This window comes from Anas acuta, chromosome 10, assembly GCF_963932015.1.
Source record: "Anas acuta chromosome 10, bAnaAcu1.1, whole genome shotgun sequence".
NCBI lineage: Eukaryota > Metazoa > Chordata > Aves > Anseriformes > Anatidae > Anas > Anas acuta.
Genome location: NC_088988.1, coordinates 9618360 through 9637710, shown reverse-complemented (window position 1 = coordinate 9637710; position 19351 = coordinate 9618360). Strand labels below are relative to the sequence as shown.

Genomic DNA, 19351 nt, shown 5'->3' with positions numbered 1-19351 from the left:
TGGCAAGCAAGAGGCAGATAAGTATTCAGTAGGAGGTTTACTGAGAACTGAATAGTTCTAGTCATCTCTGTAATACGTGCACCAGCTGCCAGTCAGAGCTGGGGGATTTCTTTAGACTGACAGAGTCATGTGTATTCACCTTTTCTTAGCTCACAGAGGAAGAACTCTCTCTTTCCAGAAACCGACATAAACAGACTTCTCAGCAGATGTGAACACAATACAGATAAGCAAATTTCTAAATGCACAGGCTAAAGGTTAGAATCACAGTAAGCTTACCTGGTTTAAAGTGTTTCTATAATCAGAACTATCAAAGTCTTAAGAATCTGTACTGAAAAATAGATGCACCAGAAACAGTTTTGGTAGAAGTCCTCATTAAGGCTCCTTGCTTGTTTTCCCTTGTTAAAAATCAGGAGAGGTCCTGCAGGTGAAGCTCTAACTACTCATGACAAAGGATGCAAAAGCAGAACATTTCTACTTTTTCTTAACAACAGGCATCTCTGAGTACAGTACCTCTGCTCCTCTCACCTCCAGCTTTCAACAGTAAATTCATTGCCTCTTCTGGGGAAGAGCTGTGATATTTTTACCATAAAGCAGACAATGCTCAGCATCATATTTCAAACAGGTTCTCTGGCCCAAATGGTCTGAGTTGTGAGGCATCAGCAACGCAACCTGTTAGTTTCCTAAAACAGAAGTCTGGAAAGATGCCTGTATTCCTGGGCAGTGAAACTGTTTTCACTATTGTCTTTTCAGTCTTTGATTAACCGAAGAGCCTAGAAATTCTATGCACAATTGATATGGCTCTATTTTGTATTTATTCTAACTATTCTATTTCTCACCTAGTTTTGGAGAAAAAAAAATAAATCCAAACATGTCAGGTGATTGATGATGATCTGTCTCATACACCAAGGGACCCACATCTCAGAGACCACAGGTACCACAGTCCTTGGCTTTGAGAAAAGGCAGGGTACAGCAAGAAGAATAAAGAAGAATAAAGCTTACTGGGATTAAAACTTTAAACACCGGGAAAATAGATTCCTTGCCATTTGCAGTCAACAATGACAAAATGAAGGAGTCTATAAACACCTGGCTTTAACTTGTAGAGAGGCAGAAAACCATATTCAAATGATAGAAAAATTTCCTATAGTTTTGCTGGTAGAAATGCATGAAAATGATTTAATATATCAAAATATGTAGCCCTTCATTCTTAAATCATACTCTATTTCATTTAAACCGTTCCTGGATAAGCCATTTAACTTTAAAAAGAGCTGATGGAAGATCAGAATTGCCTTACATAGAAAATTACAGAGAAAATTAAGGTTTTTCATCCTATCCTGGAGAAAGAAAGTGAATTGCAGGGTTTATTTCCTTGTAGTATTTTGATGATTACCTCCAAACGTTCCAGTTTTTACCCCAGAAAATTGAAATGTGACTGTAAGACTATGAAATGTGTGACTATGAAACATTTCAGTTTAGCCAAACCAACATAAAATTCTTTCATTTTTCATTTTTATGAAAATTAGAGTTTTATACTCTACTGAAAAGGTCGTAAATGCTTTGAAACTTTTATTTTTAAATAACTACCTTTTCATAAATTAAAAATGATCACTTTAAATTACTTTCAGATAGAGATTGTTCTATGCTGTAGCTTGGCAGGTTATAGGTTTTAAAGACAAGCTATAAATCCTCCAAATAGGCATCAATAATAGAAATAATTACCCAGTCTTTATAAAGCAATATGAACAATTATACTGCAATATAAAAACCTATTTCCTCTATAACCAGCAATGAATCAGATGCCCATTAATGAATAAAGGTTGTGAATCATCCTCTTTAAAAGATTTAAGACTATGAAATGCCACAGCTTCTTAAAATCCACTCCCTAGCTTGTATATGTTAACAATGTCATGACCAGAGATGGTTAATAAATAAGTGGAGTTTGGATTCACTGACTTAGCTTGGGTATGTTGTGCACCAAAACTGTTTTGGTGAAATCCAGGACAGCACAGTATCAGCTAACTCCTAAGGACACAGTCCTTTTTATGGTACATTGGGAAAGTACTTTGCTCTGACTTCAAAGATACAAAGTCATACATTTTGAGAAGATATTTTCACAAAGCAAAGGAGCCTATTTAACACAATGACATTTGTAAGCGGTTTCTTATTTTATCCGAAACAATTCACTCATCCATCAGTATCCAATTAAACGTGGTATGAGTCAGATTGTAATATTGGCTGCTGCTGACTAATACGGCAGGTCACCATCTATACATAGAACCATTCAATGATGATACAGTGATTGGCACCTTCAATTAGAGACGGTGACCGTGAGCACAGTATATGTGTTTTAAGGATACGTGTTATTATATTTAGTCTGGTAACCTAAGAAGCCAATATATACTATTAGAGCTTTTCTATTGAATAAGCCTGATTTAGTACTACTTGCTAGTATTTTGTAGGTTTTGATTGCTTTGTTCCTACTGTATCAAATACATTCTTCCCTCACATACAGAGGAATCTCAGCAAAATGAGTATTTGGTGTGTACGCCTAAAAAAATATACGTAATACATTATTTTTAACTTAACATGCTTTCATAAACATAAGATGTAAATTACCTCATCCTTTGCAAGAAGGAACATGAGGTTTACAAATCAGCAGAGACCAAAGGAATAAGACTAGCATGCAAGAAATACTTCAGTAATTTTTGAAACAGTATGGCAAATTTATTTTTCAGGTCAGCACATGATTTTCTGTTGCTTTCTTTTCCTTAGTCAGTCCTGGCTTACACTACCCCTAGTGTAGTTAAGATCAATAATTTAATCTGAAATTGAAATGGATTTTAAAAATTCAGTTTGTGCTTTCAGTTTGAATACTGTATAGACAACAAATAAGCTGATTGTAAGCATGATAGTTTTGAACAGTGCACACAGGTTTTTGCAACAATCTGAGTCCTCTGAGCTTCATAAAAAAATTTTAAAAATGCTTGCATGAATGATTGTTAAAATGTCAGTGTCAAAAAATCCAGAGAAAAGACGTACGAGGAACGGCTGAGGGCACTGGGCCTGTTCAGCCTGGAGAAGAGGAGGCTGAGGGGAGACCTCATTGCAGTCTACAACTTCCTCGTAAGGGGGTGTCGAGAGGCAGGAGACCTTTTCTCCATTAACACCAGTGACAGGACCCGCGGGAACGGGGTTAAGCTGAGGCAGGGGAAATTTAGGCTTGACATCAGGAGGGGGTTCTTCACAGAGAGAGTGGTTGCACACTGGAACAGGCTCCCCAGGGAAGTGGTCACTGCACCGAGCCTGTCTGAATTTAAGAAGAGATTGGACTGTGCACTTAGTCACATGGTCTGAACTTTTGGGTAGACCTGTGCGGTGTCAAGAGTTGGACTTGATGATCCTTAAGGGTCCCTTCCAACTCAGGATATTCTATGATTCTATGATTCTACATCACATAGAAGTTGAAATGACAAACACAAGAAAAAAAAGACAGGATTAATGTAGTCATTTTTTCATTTGAATTAAGTTAAACAGAATAAGAACATGACTTCCCAGGTGTTTTTTCTTTTTTTCTTTATATTACCTGTTCTTGCATACTGAAAAATAAAGAGGCTTCTTACAATGCTCTATCAGTTATGTGGAATGACCCAGAGACTTTAAACACCATGAGTTAAGTGTTAGCCTTGCCTTTGTCTCTAAGAACTGGCTTCCATCCAGACCACTACTTCATGTTATAGTCCATGACAGCAATACTAGCCTATAGGTAGTTGCTCCGGAGAAATAACGCATATCTACAGCCTGGCAGAGAATGGGATGTACTTACTTATGAATTCTAGACATGGTCCAGCTGGAGTTGACTAGCCAAGCAGGTGTTCCTCTCTTAGTAGCGCTAATTAGTACTGCAAAGTGCTGACTTATTACTGTCTAGCTCTGGACTTAGCTCAGGTATCTCTACGTTGTACTGCATGCTCTAAGCTGAGATTGGTCATGTATTTAATTTGCTGATGAGAAGAGGGCCCCATATGCCATTAAATCCTATCAGACATGCAGGCTGTGAGTATCAAGACTGACAATACTGCACAATTCTCTAAAAATACAGTGCAATTCTCTTTGCACTGCATAAGAAAAGACAGTTTGTCAAGTCACAAACACAAAAGCTAACTGTAATTTTGGATACTCATGTCCTTCTCCTTATATTTCTGCAAATGAGTCCACAAAAACATTTACAGTTCTTTCTGTAAGTCCAGTGATCACCTTGGTCACCTGAAAGACACAAAAAACCTCTTGTGAAAATTTACCATCTGTCTTGCCATTATCATTGCTTCTTTTTTAAATGCAGTACTATAAACATAGCAAAGTCTCATTAACCTTTCAAAGACAAATGTTAGATGTTGCTTTATTTCAGGAGTAGATTTGTAGTCAATAGAACTTTTCTGAGTTAAAAATATCTCTTTAAATGATCTTCTCAGAAGATCACATTCTTGGAATAACTAGATTAATTTTGCAGTTCTGGATATGAACAAGAAAATAAATTATATCTAAGGCAATTAATTATTCCACACTCAGAGGAAAGGGGACTTTAACAAGGCCTGTCTGTTCCATGCAACAGAGTTTAAGTTAATAGCTGTGATCTAGCAGCAGTTGATGGCACATGTAACCCAGTGGTTTGCACACTATCAGGATTCCTAGGTTTTATCTGCTCTGAAGGTTACCTGATCTCAGCAAATTTTCTCACTTCCTCACCAGTTTCCCTTTCTGCCCTTTATTCCTTTTTAGGTATTGACAGTATATATACCTTTTTTCTGCATTGTGTGTAGTGCACAGGAGAACAGCCATGACAAGGGACTCCAAGCTGCACACTTCTGTGACAGACACAAATGGTTCCTACTAGCTGGTTTTCTCTGACTTTATTTACCAAAGTTATACCAGAGTTCCACTGCCACTTGAAGCCTCCATCCCATACCTGCATGTCTTACTTCTTTCATATTCACAGGCCCCTTACTTAATCACAATCATTTAAAATGTATGTTGTAAAGAAAATAATGAAATGAGTTTCACTTGTAAATTCTTAATTCTAGAGTCAATGGATGGACTCTTCTGCTTTCAGTATGCAGTAAAACAACTGAAGTGAATATGTCCTAAGTGAACAGTAGAAAACAGTCAGATAATGTCACTGTATATAGCAAATATACATATCCTAGAAAAATAGTCAGAAGTTCCTCCTCAGTTACTTACAGTGTCTCAAGATTATAGAGTATTCCCCCTGAACAATATACTTTGTTCATCAGTAAGGAAGGAGGAAGTAAAGACATCAGTTAGTTTTATTATCATGAAATAATATCCTAACTGACTTAGTTTGGTATCCAGCCATGTTTGAAGCCATCCATTACTAGGAAGAGTTAGGGCAAAGTCTTCATGCATGCCTCAGCAGCGGAGTTTCAACTTCTGGAAGGCATTGTGTGCCAGACATATTCAAACCAGAACTTGTGCATAGTTTTTAACATAGTTTTCCACATTGTTCCCAGAAGAAATATTTCTGGTCTGATGCAGTAAGCCTTTAGACTTCCATGAGACTAGATAGTTTAGAGGATTCATGTGTTTTCCATTAGTGATTGTACTTGAGATACTGAAATAGAATCACATCTTCATGAATTTGCTTCACTATTTCAGCACCAAGTGTTGATAGAGGAGACATCTCTGCCTCTAATATATTAGGAAGAGAGGGAAGACCTATTTTGTAACAGGATTTTGATGCTATGCAAGCCTCACCTGAAGAAGATAGCTCAGAATACCAGAAGGTACCAGAAATAATTAGTTTATCCCACAATATACATATTTTTCTATAATGTTAACCTGGTTTTTCCTCCTTTCTCTTTTAATATATGCTGCCTTTTTGCCAGATAGTTTCTATTATCTTTAACAATAATGTAAAAATAGTGCATTCATAATATAACAGTTTAGAACCAATTTTGTCATTTGCTTTCATTTCATCAGCTCGAAACTTCTGTGCATCAGATGAGATTGTTCCAGCTGAGATACAAATGAGCTAGAATTTCTCATTTTGGTGGCCCCTAAATTCTATTTATAGAATCCTTTCCAATAATGAATTCATCTGTTCAGAAAACAAAGTCTGACTGTGCTCAAAAATAAGTTATAAATGAACCATGTCAGCAAATATTAGATAAAGGTGGTGCTGAAAGAGGGAAATGAATACTTCAAGTTCATTTATGATTTATGAGTTCAGAGTTGAAATGGAAGTGGTGCATAATAATGAACAATAGAAATAGCTTGTTTGGAGAGTGAGGATGAATAGAACCTTTCGGCTTGAATAGTCTATTAATAGATTATTGATCTAAACCATTACTGCTAAAAAAAGTTCAAAAACTGCCTAGTGATAAACAAAAATATACCCTATCAGGTAATAGCTAAAATACTCCTACGTGGTCATAAGAATATAAATCTATAATCCCCAGAGTCATGGGTATTGCCCATCTAAAACTGCATCTCCTTTGCAAATAGGATGTATGCATCCAGGAGTTCACATTCTTGCCCCTTCCAAGGTTTTCAAGAAGAGGTCAATTGGCTCTGGGCTATATCCCAAAATGTTATGGTAGTGAATTTCCATGTGATCAAGGAAGAGCACAATATTGCATTTTTTACTCCACACTAGGGAATCAAAAAAAAAAATATATATATATATATATATATTTAAGAGGTGGCCATTAGCTCATTTTCTACTCTACCAGTTTAATCCACTGGCACAGGTTAGAGGATATAGATCCTATCGATGAGTGCCTCAAGATACCCAACATCAGAGGCAATTCCTACACCACTGCCATGTTTTAATTTAACACCATCTTCAAAATCAGAATCAGACTTTGACATGTGTATAAGAAAAATGTGTTAAAAAAAATGGCAGTGATGCCTCTAAGTTCATGGGAAAGCTCTTGAAAGAGCTAAGATTTTATGTAGCCAAGAAGCAGAGAAAACCTCTTAGGATAAACATAGGAGTTTAAACTAACATACATTCATGCCTTACTTCTTTCTCTTCATGGAATATAAAAATCACATTTTCATATTATAAAAATATATTTAAAGAAGCAAGATCCTTGTACTCATGATTGTCTATGATACTGGGTCACAGGCAGTTCTTGCTTCTCATATGTAGACCAAATGGTGGTCCACATAAATAATAAATGAAACTCCATAAATCAGTTGGTCTAGCAAATAATACAACCTCTTTCTAGTGTATTTAGTCATTCTGTTACCTTTGTATGTAGATAGGTAAATTCCTGCAACAGTTTACAGTTTTTCCTAGACTTAGTTACAACATACAACTTCAGGAAAGTGTTTAGTTATAGCTAAGTCATTTGCTAGCTTTTAATGAAGAGGTAGCAGCAATTAAGCTGAGATCAAGCTATCAATAGTTTGCATAAAATAGTGATTTCCACTCAAGTAGGAAAAAAGAAGTATCATTTAGCTGGATGTCATTCAATGATATCTCTCCCAGTTCATACATAAGCACACTCTTACCCCACATGGAAAGCACAGAGTTAGTATTGTGGATGTTTCCTTTGTCCCCATCAACACACTGCCAATTAGTTTATTTTCAGTTCTCAGTTTTCAAGATCCCAAATCACAAAGCCGTACAAGCAACCATTCTCCCAGGTGTGTGGTACCACTGCCAGATTGTAAGTGTACCAGTATTTGAGGACTAAGGACTTCAGGTGCAGCTGTGTCAATCCACACTGCTGAAGTTTTAACAAAATACAAGGGCAGCCATGTGACTTTCAATACAACATTTGGCATCTTTAAATAAAGCAAATAAAGAGCAGTTCACTTGCTGCTCCATGTATGGGGTTGCTTTCTGTTGCTTTAATTAAAAATCAGAACTTGACAGTTCTTAACTTCTTTAAAAATATGTAACAAAATAATAGAAAATTATTCCACTAAGCTGAAAAGGATCTATAACATCTGTAATGTGGAAGTTTTGGAACTCTTCAGCAACAGAAGTTTCACAGGATTGTTTTCATCAGAAGGATGAATAAAAGATGAGTTGGCAGGTGAATAATGTAGAAATATTTATTACTAGCATTCACTGAAAACAATGCTAGAATGCCTCTAAAGGCCTGAATGAAAAAAAAAAAAAATGCAACCACCACCATTTAAAAAATTAACTAGCACTCTAGCACTCCAGTAAAGGAAATGCAGCTAATTGAAGACACCTACTTTTGTGTCAGGTGATTGGAAAAAGTACACAGGAGTTGAAGTCAAAATGTAATCGAACCCCCTTTTTCTTTTTGTATCACAGTTGGAAAAGGACAGTGATGTGGCATTGTTTGTGCGGTTCTTACAGACTGTCTTCTGTCTCTTCAATGTAATGTCACCACAGAAACTTCCAGAGTTGATTAGTACAATCTATTCTACTGTAGCCAAAGATTACAAAGACACAGGGCTTACTTTAAACAGTCACAATAAAAATAAATAACTTTTTCAGCATTTTTTTTTTAATGGATCAGGGTCTTTAGGGAATTTACTCTCTACTAGTATCATAGTTATACAAAAATAGCAATTATCTCATTAAAACAACTCTGCAAATGAAAGGTCCTATGTACGTGCCTTAGGAACTCACATGTGATATAAAACCAAAAAAAAACCACTGTTGAACAGCATGTTTCCTTAATGCATGGCAACATCAGAATTAGGGATGGATGCATAGCTTTTATGAGCTTAGCACATGCTTGCCAAACAGCAGAGTTAACTCCATTTTATTTTGTTTAAATTAAGAAGGTGCAACATGAGCCCCAACCGTGGCAGGTTTTAATCATGACCTAGTTTCTCTGGATATCTAGTCAAATGACTGGATTTCACTCTTAATAGAGCATATCAAAGGTCTGATTAGCAAATATATCAAATGGCTTAGAGATCAGAACCTGACCCAAGTCCAGGTGTAGAGCCAGTCCATGGAGTACCAACTCTAACCCAAACATAACAGCCTTATTCTGCCCCAATTCTGCCAATCAGTTTAATCTTCCAGTTGAGTTGTCAGTATTGTCTGAATTACTCTGCTTCCATGGTAAGCAGTTAGAGGCTCAAATGTATCTCAGGATGAACTTTGGGATTAAACAGAAGGCAAAGCTGGCCTACAGGGACAGTATCTCTTTTCATCTTCGATGACACAGAGGACAAAGCAATTATCTGTATCACCTGGCATTTCAGATCTTTGATGTTTGCTGTACTATTCTGTGTTGCTGTAACAGCAGCCAAAAGCCATTTTTTGTAACTGCTTGCAGGATCACTTCAGCATGCACCAGGCTGAAAGCATGTCTTAGAATTCCCTCACCTGCTATCTGTTGAACAAAGCCACTTCACCCGTATTATGTTGGTCTAAGACACAGTGGTGTAGCCCCTTTTTTCTTGAAGTATTTGCTGCCCAGAACAAGAAACAGAAAACAAGCCACCATGGAGTAGTAGGAAGAGAAGAAAGCAAGGGTTTGGGAGTGGAAAAAGCAACAGCAAGAATACACAAAGAGATGCAGGCTTTGATAGTTACAGCAGCATCCAGCACAGAAAGAATTCTTTCCAGAGGAAAGACTTGCAGATAATACTAAACAAAACGCTGATTTATTTCTTAAGCCCTCATTTTATTCCAGAATACCAGCTGACACTGAGTTTGAACCAAGAGCTCACAACATCTCTGTGAACACCAAGAGTGAGCAGTAGATCTCGTCACAGCAGCAAGTTCCTCATTTCACTGTAATTTCCAGGCTAGACGTCTGTCTGAAACCTAACAACTTCACATAAAGCACAGTGTAGCCATGGGGCAGCTTTGTCCATCTGCAGCTTCTGAGTTGCATGACAGTGGGAGCCAGACAGACGCATAATGGTTGAGCAAAGATTTCCTCAGCTTAGGAAGCATATTTTCTTTCTTGTGCAACTGGAGACTTCAGGAAAGAGACTTGGCTTTCATGTTCTTCTATCTACCAATGCCAGCCAGGACAGGGAAATTGTCTTCTACCAAGCTTAATCACCTAGGTTAGGTAGGACATTAAAATGTAGTTTTGGCAAAGAACTGAAGTTAATCAAACTCTTGCTTAGATTGTCCAGTTTTGGGGGTGTTTTTTTTGCTTGTTTGTTATTGAACAGCACCTGAAATTCATGCGTTAGAAACACGTATCTAATATTGAACAGAGATTAAAGTGGTTATAACAACACAGCTTTCCTTCTACAAAACTCAGCTGACATCTTCTGGCCAACCTTGGTTCTACAGGTATGGAACTGAAGATTTATTCAATACAGAACTGAAATTGAAATCCTTTTCGTGAAGAAAAAACACCTAAGAACTGTGGAGTATGAAGTCTTAATGTGAGAACCACCCCACAGCAATAAAGGCCATTTCAGAGAGGATAAAGGAAAGCACACTGAAAAAAAAAACTCATATGAAAGGCTCCACTGCTGGAGCTTACACCTCCTCCTCAGCTGACAGTAAGCCACTGGTTCTTAACGTGCATTCAGTAGCCTCCAACCAGGAAGAACTATTTCAACAGCTTGCATCTTTTGGCTGGTGTGGGAGAAGTATGAAGTCAAAGTCTGAACTAAACAACTCGCTCTAGAGCAAACCTCTATGCGATTGGCTCCACTTTCAGCAGGGGGAGCACGGGAAATCCTACCTGACCACTGTTCGTCTTGTCACACAGAGACTTCGAACTCCAAGACTGTGTAATCTTTTTCAGAACCACTGAGTTAACCTAGGCAAGTTGTAAAAGTCTCACACCGAAGCTACATAAACATAAATAGGATTATCAGAGCGTGCTTTATGACCCACTTACCTGCTGCCTGTGGTTCCAGTACCTTTTTAAGCATCGCTCCTTTACATTTCTCCCCCTGTATTGTTTCTAATTAAGTAAAGCTCATCAGAAGGCAATTTTTTATTTATTTTTCTACTCTTAAGAAATTAGAAATGCCCAGTTAAGAAGTTCGTTTCTTTAATCTGAATGGAAGGCATAATTCTGCATCCTTTCTACAATTGCTTTGGTCCCATACATCTTTTGCCTTCAAGTCATTGAAGAGCCTCAGTCAAAGCATTCTGAGTCGGCACCATCGACAGACTCGAGCAGATGCCCAGACACTTGTTAATATGAAACTGTAGCATGGGCCAACGAGCCCATAACATGGCCAAACAGCAATTAACTAATGCAGTAAGAAATAAGACTCTCTCACCTGACATACCTAGAGAGATCTGATGGTAGCAGTTTGAATTGGTTCTCCAGGATAGGGACAACGATTTAGTAAAATTTCAAGTGTTTTATGTGATAATTATACTTTTTTGGAGGTTGACTGCTCAGCAGCAGATAGAGGAAAAACATATTTCCTATTCATGTCAAACCATAGTTCGTAGCCTTTAGAGAAACACATGCCTTGGAGTCTCACTTTTCCGCTTTCTCTGCTGCAGCATTACAGCATAGCAATAAAGGGAACATACAAAATGGTTTATGACAGTAGTGTGACCAACTGATAGCTGAGAAAACCACAAGATATGCACAGTTCTACTTTCAGTTCTTCTCAGTACAATTAAAGCTCTAAACAGAGACTCTTGACTAAAATACCCAAAAAATCTTCTGCAAAGTTTACATCTCTTTTTTTTTTTGGAGGTGGGGAGGGGACAGAAAGGGGAGGGAGGAAAAAATTGTCCCTTAATTTCTCTTCACCCTCAAGAAAGGCAAACCAATGGAATTAATGGAAACAAAGCTAAACCTCAGACTGAGTACTTGAACACTTGCTGTGCTACTGGTCCGTTCTAATTCAAGGATTTTATTAGTGCTTGCAGTCCTTTTTGCATCTGTTTAAGACAATTTACATCATATACTTCAGGCAAACGTTCAAATGATTTTTAAACTGCAGGCAAATACTATGCATGTGAGCTTGCCAAATTGAACATTTTAATGTGTATTTCCAATTTTACTAAAGCACAGATTGGATATGTTGGCCAGTGAACACCTGCTCCCTCTGCTGACTGCAATTTAGTGCACCTCAGTAGTATCAAGGTATCCTTAACTTTTATGTATTAATAATTATCTCCATTGGGGGAAAACCGCTGAGATACAACTTTAAAGGCAAACTAGCAAAGCCTACTCAAACTATTTATTTTTATCTGAGCTTGAATATTTACCCTATCTGAACTGGAATCTAGCATATTTTCTGTTATGCTAGATTCTAATAAAGTAACTGAAACATTGTCTCCCATCCCTTTAAAAAAAATCACTTTCTAAACTTGAAACGTGATTTAAATATTTTTATTTAAAAAAGAAAACAGTGATTTGTGTGAGTGTGTTTCTGACTATTGCTTCTTTAGACTGTTAGAGAGAAAAAAAACTCCAAACAGAATTGATATAACCTAAAGCAAATAGACTGCCTACAAAGATGTTTGTCAGAGCATACATTTTGGTATTGCAGGACTTGCATCTAGATGTGGCTATCAAGCCTTCACATCAGTGGGCTTGCATAAGCAGCTTAACACATTAAGTTCACTCATTTAAATGCTGTTGATTCGCCAAGTCACAAAACACAGTGTTTATTAATGCCTAAGCAGCTAAGTTCGTAGTTAGGTGTCTGATCTAATTCAAACTGATAGAATCATTATTTTCTTTACCATAAGTGATGACAGGTTTTTGTCTTTGGCCTGCAATAAATTCCAGGGACCATTTAAAACTAACTAGTTTAATGTAATCCTTTTCCACTGTAGGATAATTATAGTGTTGCATGTTAAACTGAGCAAAACTAGCATGAAATTAGAAATAGTACCCTTCTTACTGTCAAATGGATTCCCTAAAACAATCATTATCAATTTGCAGTTGCAATTACAACAACCTATGTGTAAGCACGTATCTAGGAGTAACACTTAAATAACAGTGGTGCAATGATTCTTTTCAAAGACAACAAAGATTTTACCACTGGGTTCTACTTGAATTAGAAAATTATTTTTTACTGACTATATACTAGATGGTTTGCTGTACTTCAGAATTCATAGGTTTTCTCTACAGCACAAGTTTTCTAAATCATCTTCATTAAAATTGCATAATTTAGTATCAGCTCTAGCGTGGTCTAGCCCCTTGTTCCTCTAGGCACACTGTGAAGTAACTTTTTATTAAGAAGTAATTGAGGAATGCATTCTTTTACTGCTTTATGTCTAAAATTAAAGCAGTGAAGCATGTAAGGTACTGTAAGAGCAAATGAAAATTGCCCACATAAATACAAAGGGGTTCAGGAATACTGCATAAGGGCACTTTTCTCCTCAACCAGTTGCCTTAATTGGTTGCCTTTTTCTAGCACATGAAATTTTGCTCCACAGTACCTGCCTCAGGGAGGTGGGTATACTTTAAATTACTGGACCAAATGACAGGAATTTCAGCATCCTCTTTAATACCTTGCACATACCTAAACCTTTCTGAGATCAAAGATTTCTCAAGCCAACCCTGGTTTGCTGATATTGAACTCTACTCATTTCATCCAAAAAATAGAACTACCTGCCTTCAAGTTGAATTGGTGCGTATATTCCAATACATGTACTCAAAGAAAAAATAGTAAGTTGTTTTTCTGGAACAAAGGTTTAATATAAGAATGCATTTAGCGATTGCAGTTGTAATACTGAATTACAGGTAAATCCTGTGTAGTCAAAAGCACAAATATTTAATAGGAAAGAAAAAACTGTTTAAAGTGTCTTAAAATAGATTAATTAGATGCCTGGAAAAGCATTGAGAAGTCTTACGTGGAGGAAAAGTACATAAAAAGGCCCAAATCCACAACTGCTACTAGTTTATCGCCAAGATCTCATTTGCTTAAAAGTTTAGGATGAAAATTGAAGCCCTTTTTCATCTGCTGAAGCGCAGAAGGATAATGCTTTTATTTTAAGTGAAACAGAGGAAAAAAAATAATTTTATTTATATTTGCTGTGACACACCCACACAGGTTCTTTCTTGGTAGCAACAGCAGTAAACAGTCCTGTATTCCCAGAGCACATTTTTGCTGGCAACAATTACTGCTGAGCATAAACAAGGAAAAGAGCCACCAGAGAACACCATATGTGGAATTTAAGAAAATACAGCTAATTTGCAAGCTTTAGATAATCACCCTTGAAAACAGTATAAAAGAGAATTGTTATAAAATACACAAAAGAATACATTCAGAGCTTAGAACATACATTCATTAGAGAAAATAACTGCAGCTGTAACAACAAGCTCCTGCCCAAAGACAAGAAGATTAAATGTATTTTAGTGAAACACCAGTACTTTTATTTTTAAGTCAAATCTGAAGAGAAGGGTGCTGTGTGTTTTGCTGTATTTACCTTTAGATGTACTTCTGAACTTCTGGATCTGTCAACCTTCATTTAAATTACAGTTGGTGGATTTGATTTGCAACACCTCATACATCAATACTTAAGAAAATGATTTATTCTTTAAGCAAGTAGGTGCATAAATGCTCAAGTCTAGTACTGTTAATTCCCAGGCAGGGGACCATGAAGTCCCTGATGTGCTTTTGAGTTTGAAGTTGGCATACAAATCCACACACAATTAGGAGGATATGCATTCACACTTAAATAATTGCCAAAGAAAATATGGCTTTGTTTCTTATCTTAATCTGTACGGAAAACAATGTCCAATAGTTCCAGGGCTGTCTGAACCATTTTCTTTAGTGCTGTCTTTAAAATTAAGCTTCACGTACAAAAGGCAAATATCTGACACTGCTACATCAAATAAAGGTTTGTTTATTTAATTCAGTTACAGTGCTTCAATAGGATGCTACTTGTTTTCCACAACAGCAGAGCTTTCCTACACTCCATGCAGCTACAGGTATTATCCATCTCCCTATGAAATTTTACCAGTCTCATTGAAATCTGTCTCATTTGTTTGTTCGGAAAGTTTTACCAGTGGTTCCCATGGAATCATAACTTGGTCAGCAATCTTTAGTTCAGTTGCATTGCAGTGAACTTTCATCAAAACATTTTTCTTCAATGTGTACACACTGTGAAAGCCAGGGAACTTTCACCAAATTTACTTCTAGAGAGGTTATTTTCAAGACTAGTCAGTAACAAAGAAGGTTTAGGAACTTTCAGACCATAACACTGATAACAGCTTGGCTATCAAAGAAAGACAGTGATGGTCTCAGTATCAAAATCAACTAGCAGTATAGAACAGCAGCAGTGCAAGTATCTACTCATTGTTTCTGTAATAGTTTTCAATTGTTTCTGAATTAAAATACACCACAGTAACTGTGATATCATCTCTGTACATTCTTGCAAGGTCTTCAGGCAGTGTCAACATTGCAGCAAGTTTCTCTTGGTCCACCTCGCCGTATTCATTATCTCCAATTGCATGCCTTATTAAATGAGTAGCTATGTTCTGGTCAAGTGAGGCAATGCCTCGGTTTTTCCTCTTAAGTAACAAGTTGTGCATATAACCCAAATTAACTGGTTTCTCAAAAGCTAGTTGTGGTTTCTGCTCATTAAGCTCTGTAAGGTGTCCAGCAACTAGTTTTACAACTTGTTCATTACTGAGCATCTCCCATAGTCCATCTGAAGCAATAATGAGAAACTTATCCTTGCCTCTTAATTTGTGGTATGTGACTTCAGGCTCCGCAGTTAGGTAAGGGGGTGTATGGTAGTTTGGAGGAACATACTGATAAATATTTAAAGCCTCAGCATCACAGCTGTTCTCAAGAACACTGTGTTGCAGTTCTTTACTCCATTTTAATTGCACATCTCCAAAAGCTCTGGAGGGCATGAGAATCCCCAGTAGCCTGTCATTCACAAACAGAGTTTTCTCCTCAGATCTAGGATGTTCTCTCTTTAATCTTCTAATTTCAAACTCATCAAAGGCATTGTGGTCTCGCGTTAGAGGAAGAGTAGACCATGTTCCATCTTCTTCCCGAACCCCTAGAATTGCTCTGCAATCACCAGCATTTGCAACATGTAAGTGAACACCATCAACATGAGCTACACATGCTGTTGCACCAGAAAAAGCCACCTGAAGGGCAAGATTTCTCATCAGCTCGTTTTCCTGGGGAGCCTGAACTTCCAGTGATATATCCGAGTCTAACCTTTTGAATGCACTTACCATGGCTTCTTCTAAACTAAATCCTGGCTCAATGTCCAGGTCCAGTAAGTGTTGCCAGTAAACCCGGAGATTCTCAAAGTACTGCGAAGTTATCTCTCGGTACTCCACATCATTTGGATGCTTGTGCAACTGCAGAATAGGCATAACTGGTTTCATGCACTCCACAGCAAGCTCAATCTCCTCCAGTGCTTGCCGAGACATGAGAGAAACCGCTATATAATGAAGGAGTCTCTCACTTACTGCCTGTGCACACGCAGAACCTGCATGACCATCAAAGACACCAAACATCATGCCTCTGGTCTGCAAGCAAGTGGCTGCACTTCTGCGGTCTTCAATAGGGGTGTTGGATGCCAGCTGGTTACTTTCAAATCTCAACACAGAATTTGTATTTTTAGAATTCAAATCCAGTATTTTATGGGATAATTCACCTGCTCTGAGAATATCATTAATTTGTGATGGAGACAACTGGAAAGAGAATTGTTCTTCTTCGGTGGAGGTGTGTCTGAATGCTTTTTTTAAGGAGAAGACATTGTCTAAGCTGCAGCTTGCAGCAGGGTATAGAAGTCTTTTGGAGAAGACAAGCTTCCATTTTATTTTCTGTCTATTTGGGATGCATATGGAGTACAAACGTCCTTTTCGTTGTAAAACAATGCTGTTTCTTGCTGAGCTTAAGATCCAGGATGATACAGTTCTTGACATCATAGGTCACTCCACAAATTGAACAACTTCCTTCAGTCAAGCAGAACGTCCTTGTAGTCTGGAATATAAGAATTGGAAAGGTGTAAGGCAAGTTTCACAAGAACCTTTCCATACAGCAATACAAAGAAAGTCTAGAGCTCACAGAAACATTCAGAACTTTTTTGCAGAAAAGACTGCTATGGATAGAGGCATCTTAGAAGCGATACAATTTCCATTACTTAATAACAACCTTGGTGAATTTAACTTAGGATATGACTCCCCCTACCAACTAACCCAACAGGAAAGCTCATTTTTATTTACAAGCATGCTTTTTCTTATTATGGCACGATTAGGACATAATTCCAACATTACAAGAAACGTACACTGTTCAGTGGAAAGCTTTGTCTAACAGGACAAGGAAGACAAATATCTCAAACGTGTTGGATCTATTTGGCAATTAATGGACAACTTTTAAAATGTCTGCTAAAGTACAACTCTACTCCTAAATCATTCTAAATCACAAAATGTTTCTTCTAAACATCAGAGCCAGGAGAGTAAGTAGTCAAATCCCACAGAACTGAAAGATGTGGCAGACAGATTAACGTTTTATATAAATTGCCACAAGCTTCACATCTAGAGCAAGCTAGCTTACCTTTCCAATTCTGTTCCAGCTTATAAGCTTGATTCTTTTTTTGTACCTTCCAGGTCTTAACATTGGTAGGATTTCTGCACAGCTCAAGTCAGACTGGACTCCTGGTCAATTAATGTATTTATCACAGCACTGTGCACTTGGACAAAGAGAAAGTTCTGCCACAGCTGCACTGATGACTTTTATAGGTTTGCAGTTAGGCATGTTCATTTGGAGTGCAATTAAATCAAGCAGCTGTGAAGAGTTCTGCTGCCAACAGCACTGAAACCTTGGGCACACCTGAACAGATGAGGTTCTTCAGCTGCCATGGGGACGGTGCATCATCTCTCTTCCTCCTTTAAATAAGCTATTCAAGCTGGGAGAGGCACACATGTCTAGATGCTTAATTCACAACAGAGCTTTGCCCCAAGGACTTAAAAGCTAACTGTATTGTAGCACCACAAGTACAATTACTCCCAGAAAATTATACTGGCAGCCTGTTTGAACAATGTAGTTTTCTCAGAGCTCTGAACCACTTGCAGGTTGCCTCCAGCACAAGGTACTCCAGGTCCCAGTCCAACGATGCTATCTATGTACTACTGCAGTACTGGTTTTTATTTGTTTGTTTTACGCAGTGCACTCTGTGAAGCAGCACTAAGGCCATCCAGCCAGCTGCATAAATAAAAACGTTCTAAGAAATCAGCAGAAGCTAAACACAAATGTGAGCTACTGTAATCAGAATGCCTACTGCTCCAACCCAAGGACTCAACTAAAATCCTATCTGGGAAACAAGACCGAAGTGTACCCCCTGTGCCCCACAACAGCAGAGAGCAGACAGGCTGTTCCACCAAGGATCCCACAACTCTGACACCGGGGACACTGTGAGGACAGGCAAGGACACTGCCTGATCACTGCTGCCATCGGGAGAGCAGATGGCAAAGCCACTACCAGTTCATGGCTCAGCGCTTGCCTGTGGTCTCCTGGGACAAGGACCTCTCCCACGGCCACCTATTGTGCTGCACAGAGAACACAACCAGAAAAAAGCCAGGAGGAACCAAAGAACAGCAGCAGCAGCAGACGAGCCTCATTTGTCAGCCTTGCCCAGGCCGCTCCCCACTGCTGCTTCCCTCCCGTCCCACCCTTCCGAGCCAGGCGGGATCCGAACCCTGACAACTCCCCTGTTCTTGATCAGACACCCTTACAGGAGCAGCATGTCAACGTGACTGACCCTGCTCGCAGCGGTGGCTGCACCTCGCTGGGGTTTTCCTTCCCTTCCGCAGCAGATACCCCAGCACCATGCACACACCTCCCTGCCCAAGGCCGGGCAGCACCGACAGGGTCCTGAGCACACAGCTGAACCTACACCCACAGCCCCAGCGCCCACCCCAGCCACCGCCCGCGTTACAAAGCGGTAGCGGCGCTAATTAGGGCGCCGGGCGGTGCTAATTAAGGCGCCAGGCTACAGCCCATGAAGCAGGAGCCGCTCCCACCCGCCTCAAGCGGCGCAGTGCCAGCAGCAGCGCTTCCTCCGAGCCCACCGGAGCCCTCGCGGCTCACCCGCAGGCGGCCGAAGCGGTGCCTCCGACCCCGTCCCTTACCGCAGGGCTCCGCTCCAGTCCGGTCCCGGCCGCAGCCGCCGCCACGCGCCCCGCGGGTTCCGGGCTCTCCGGCGCCGCTCAAGTGCCGGGCGCTGAGCGACGGCCCCGCCGCCCAACCCGCGCCTCCCCTGCCGGAGCCGCCCCCGCCGGAGCCGCCCCGAGGAACGGCCGCGGCGGGGCGGGGCCGCGGGTTCCTGTCAGGACATGGCGGGGCGGGGCGGGCGGGGGCTGTGTGGGGCTGCCGCCCCGCCGCCATGTTCCTTCAGCGCCGCCTCCGCCAAGCGGTGCCAGCTCTGCTGCTGCTGGCGGGGAGGAGAAACACCCCCGGGCACGGCCTGACC

General features: G+C 39.5%; 1 protein-coding gene across 4 annotated transcripts; it reads right to left on the bottom strand.

The window, feature by feature from the left end:
- Positions 1-13582: 13582 nt before the first annotated feature.
- PDP2 (pyruvate dehydrogenase phosphatase catalytic subunit 2) lies at positions 13583-19147 on the bottom strand. Of its 4 annotated transcripts, none has more exons than XM_068693430.1 (2): positions 19011-19147; positions 13583-16863 (listed from the first exon to the last, which is right to left on the bottom strand). In XM_068693430.1, exon 2 carries the CDS (start codon positions 16806-16808, stop codon positions 15204-15206), a length of 1605 nt encoding a protein of 534 aa, XP_068549531.1. In that variant the 5' UTR covers positions 16809-16863; positions 19011-19147; the 3' UTR covers positions 13583-15203. The 4 variants fall into 4 exon arrangements, with proteins under 4 accessions (XP_068549531.1, XP_068549534.1, XP_068549533.1 ...); XM_068693433.1 differs by having other exon boundaries at positions 13583-16858; positions 19016-19123; XM_068693432.1 differs by having other exon boundaries at positions 18970-19116.
- Between the last annotated feature and the right edge of the window lie 204 nt (positions 19148-19351).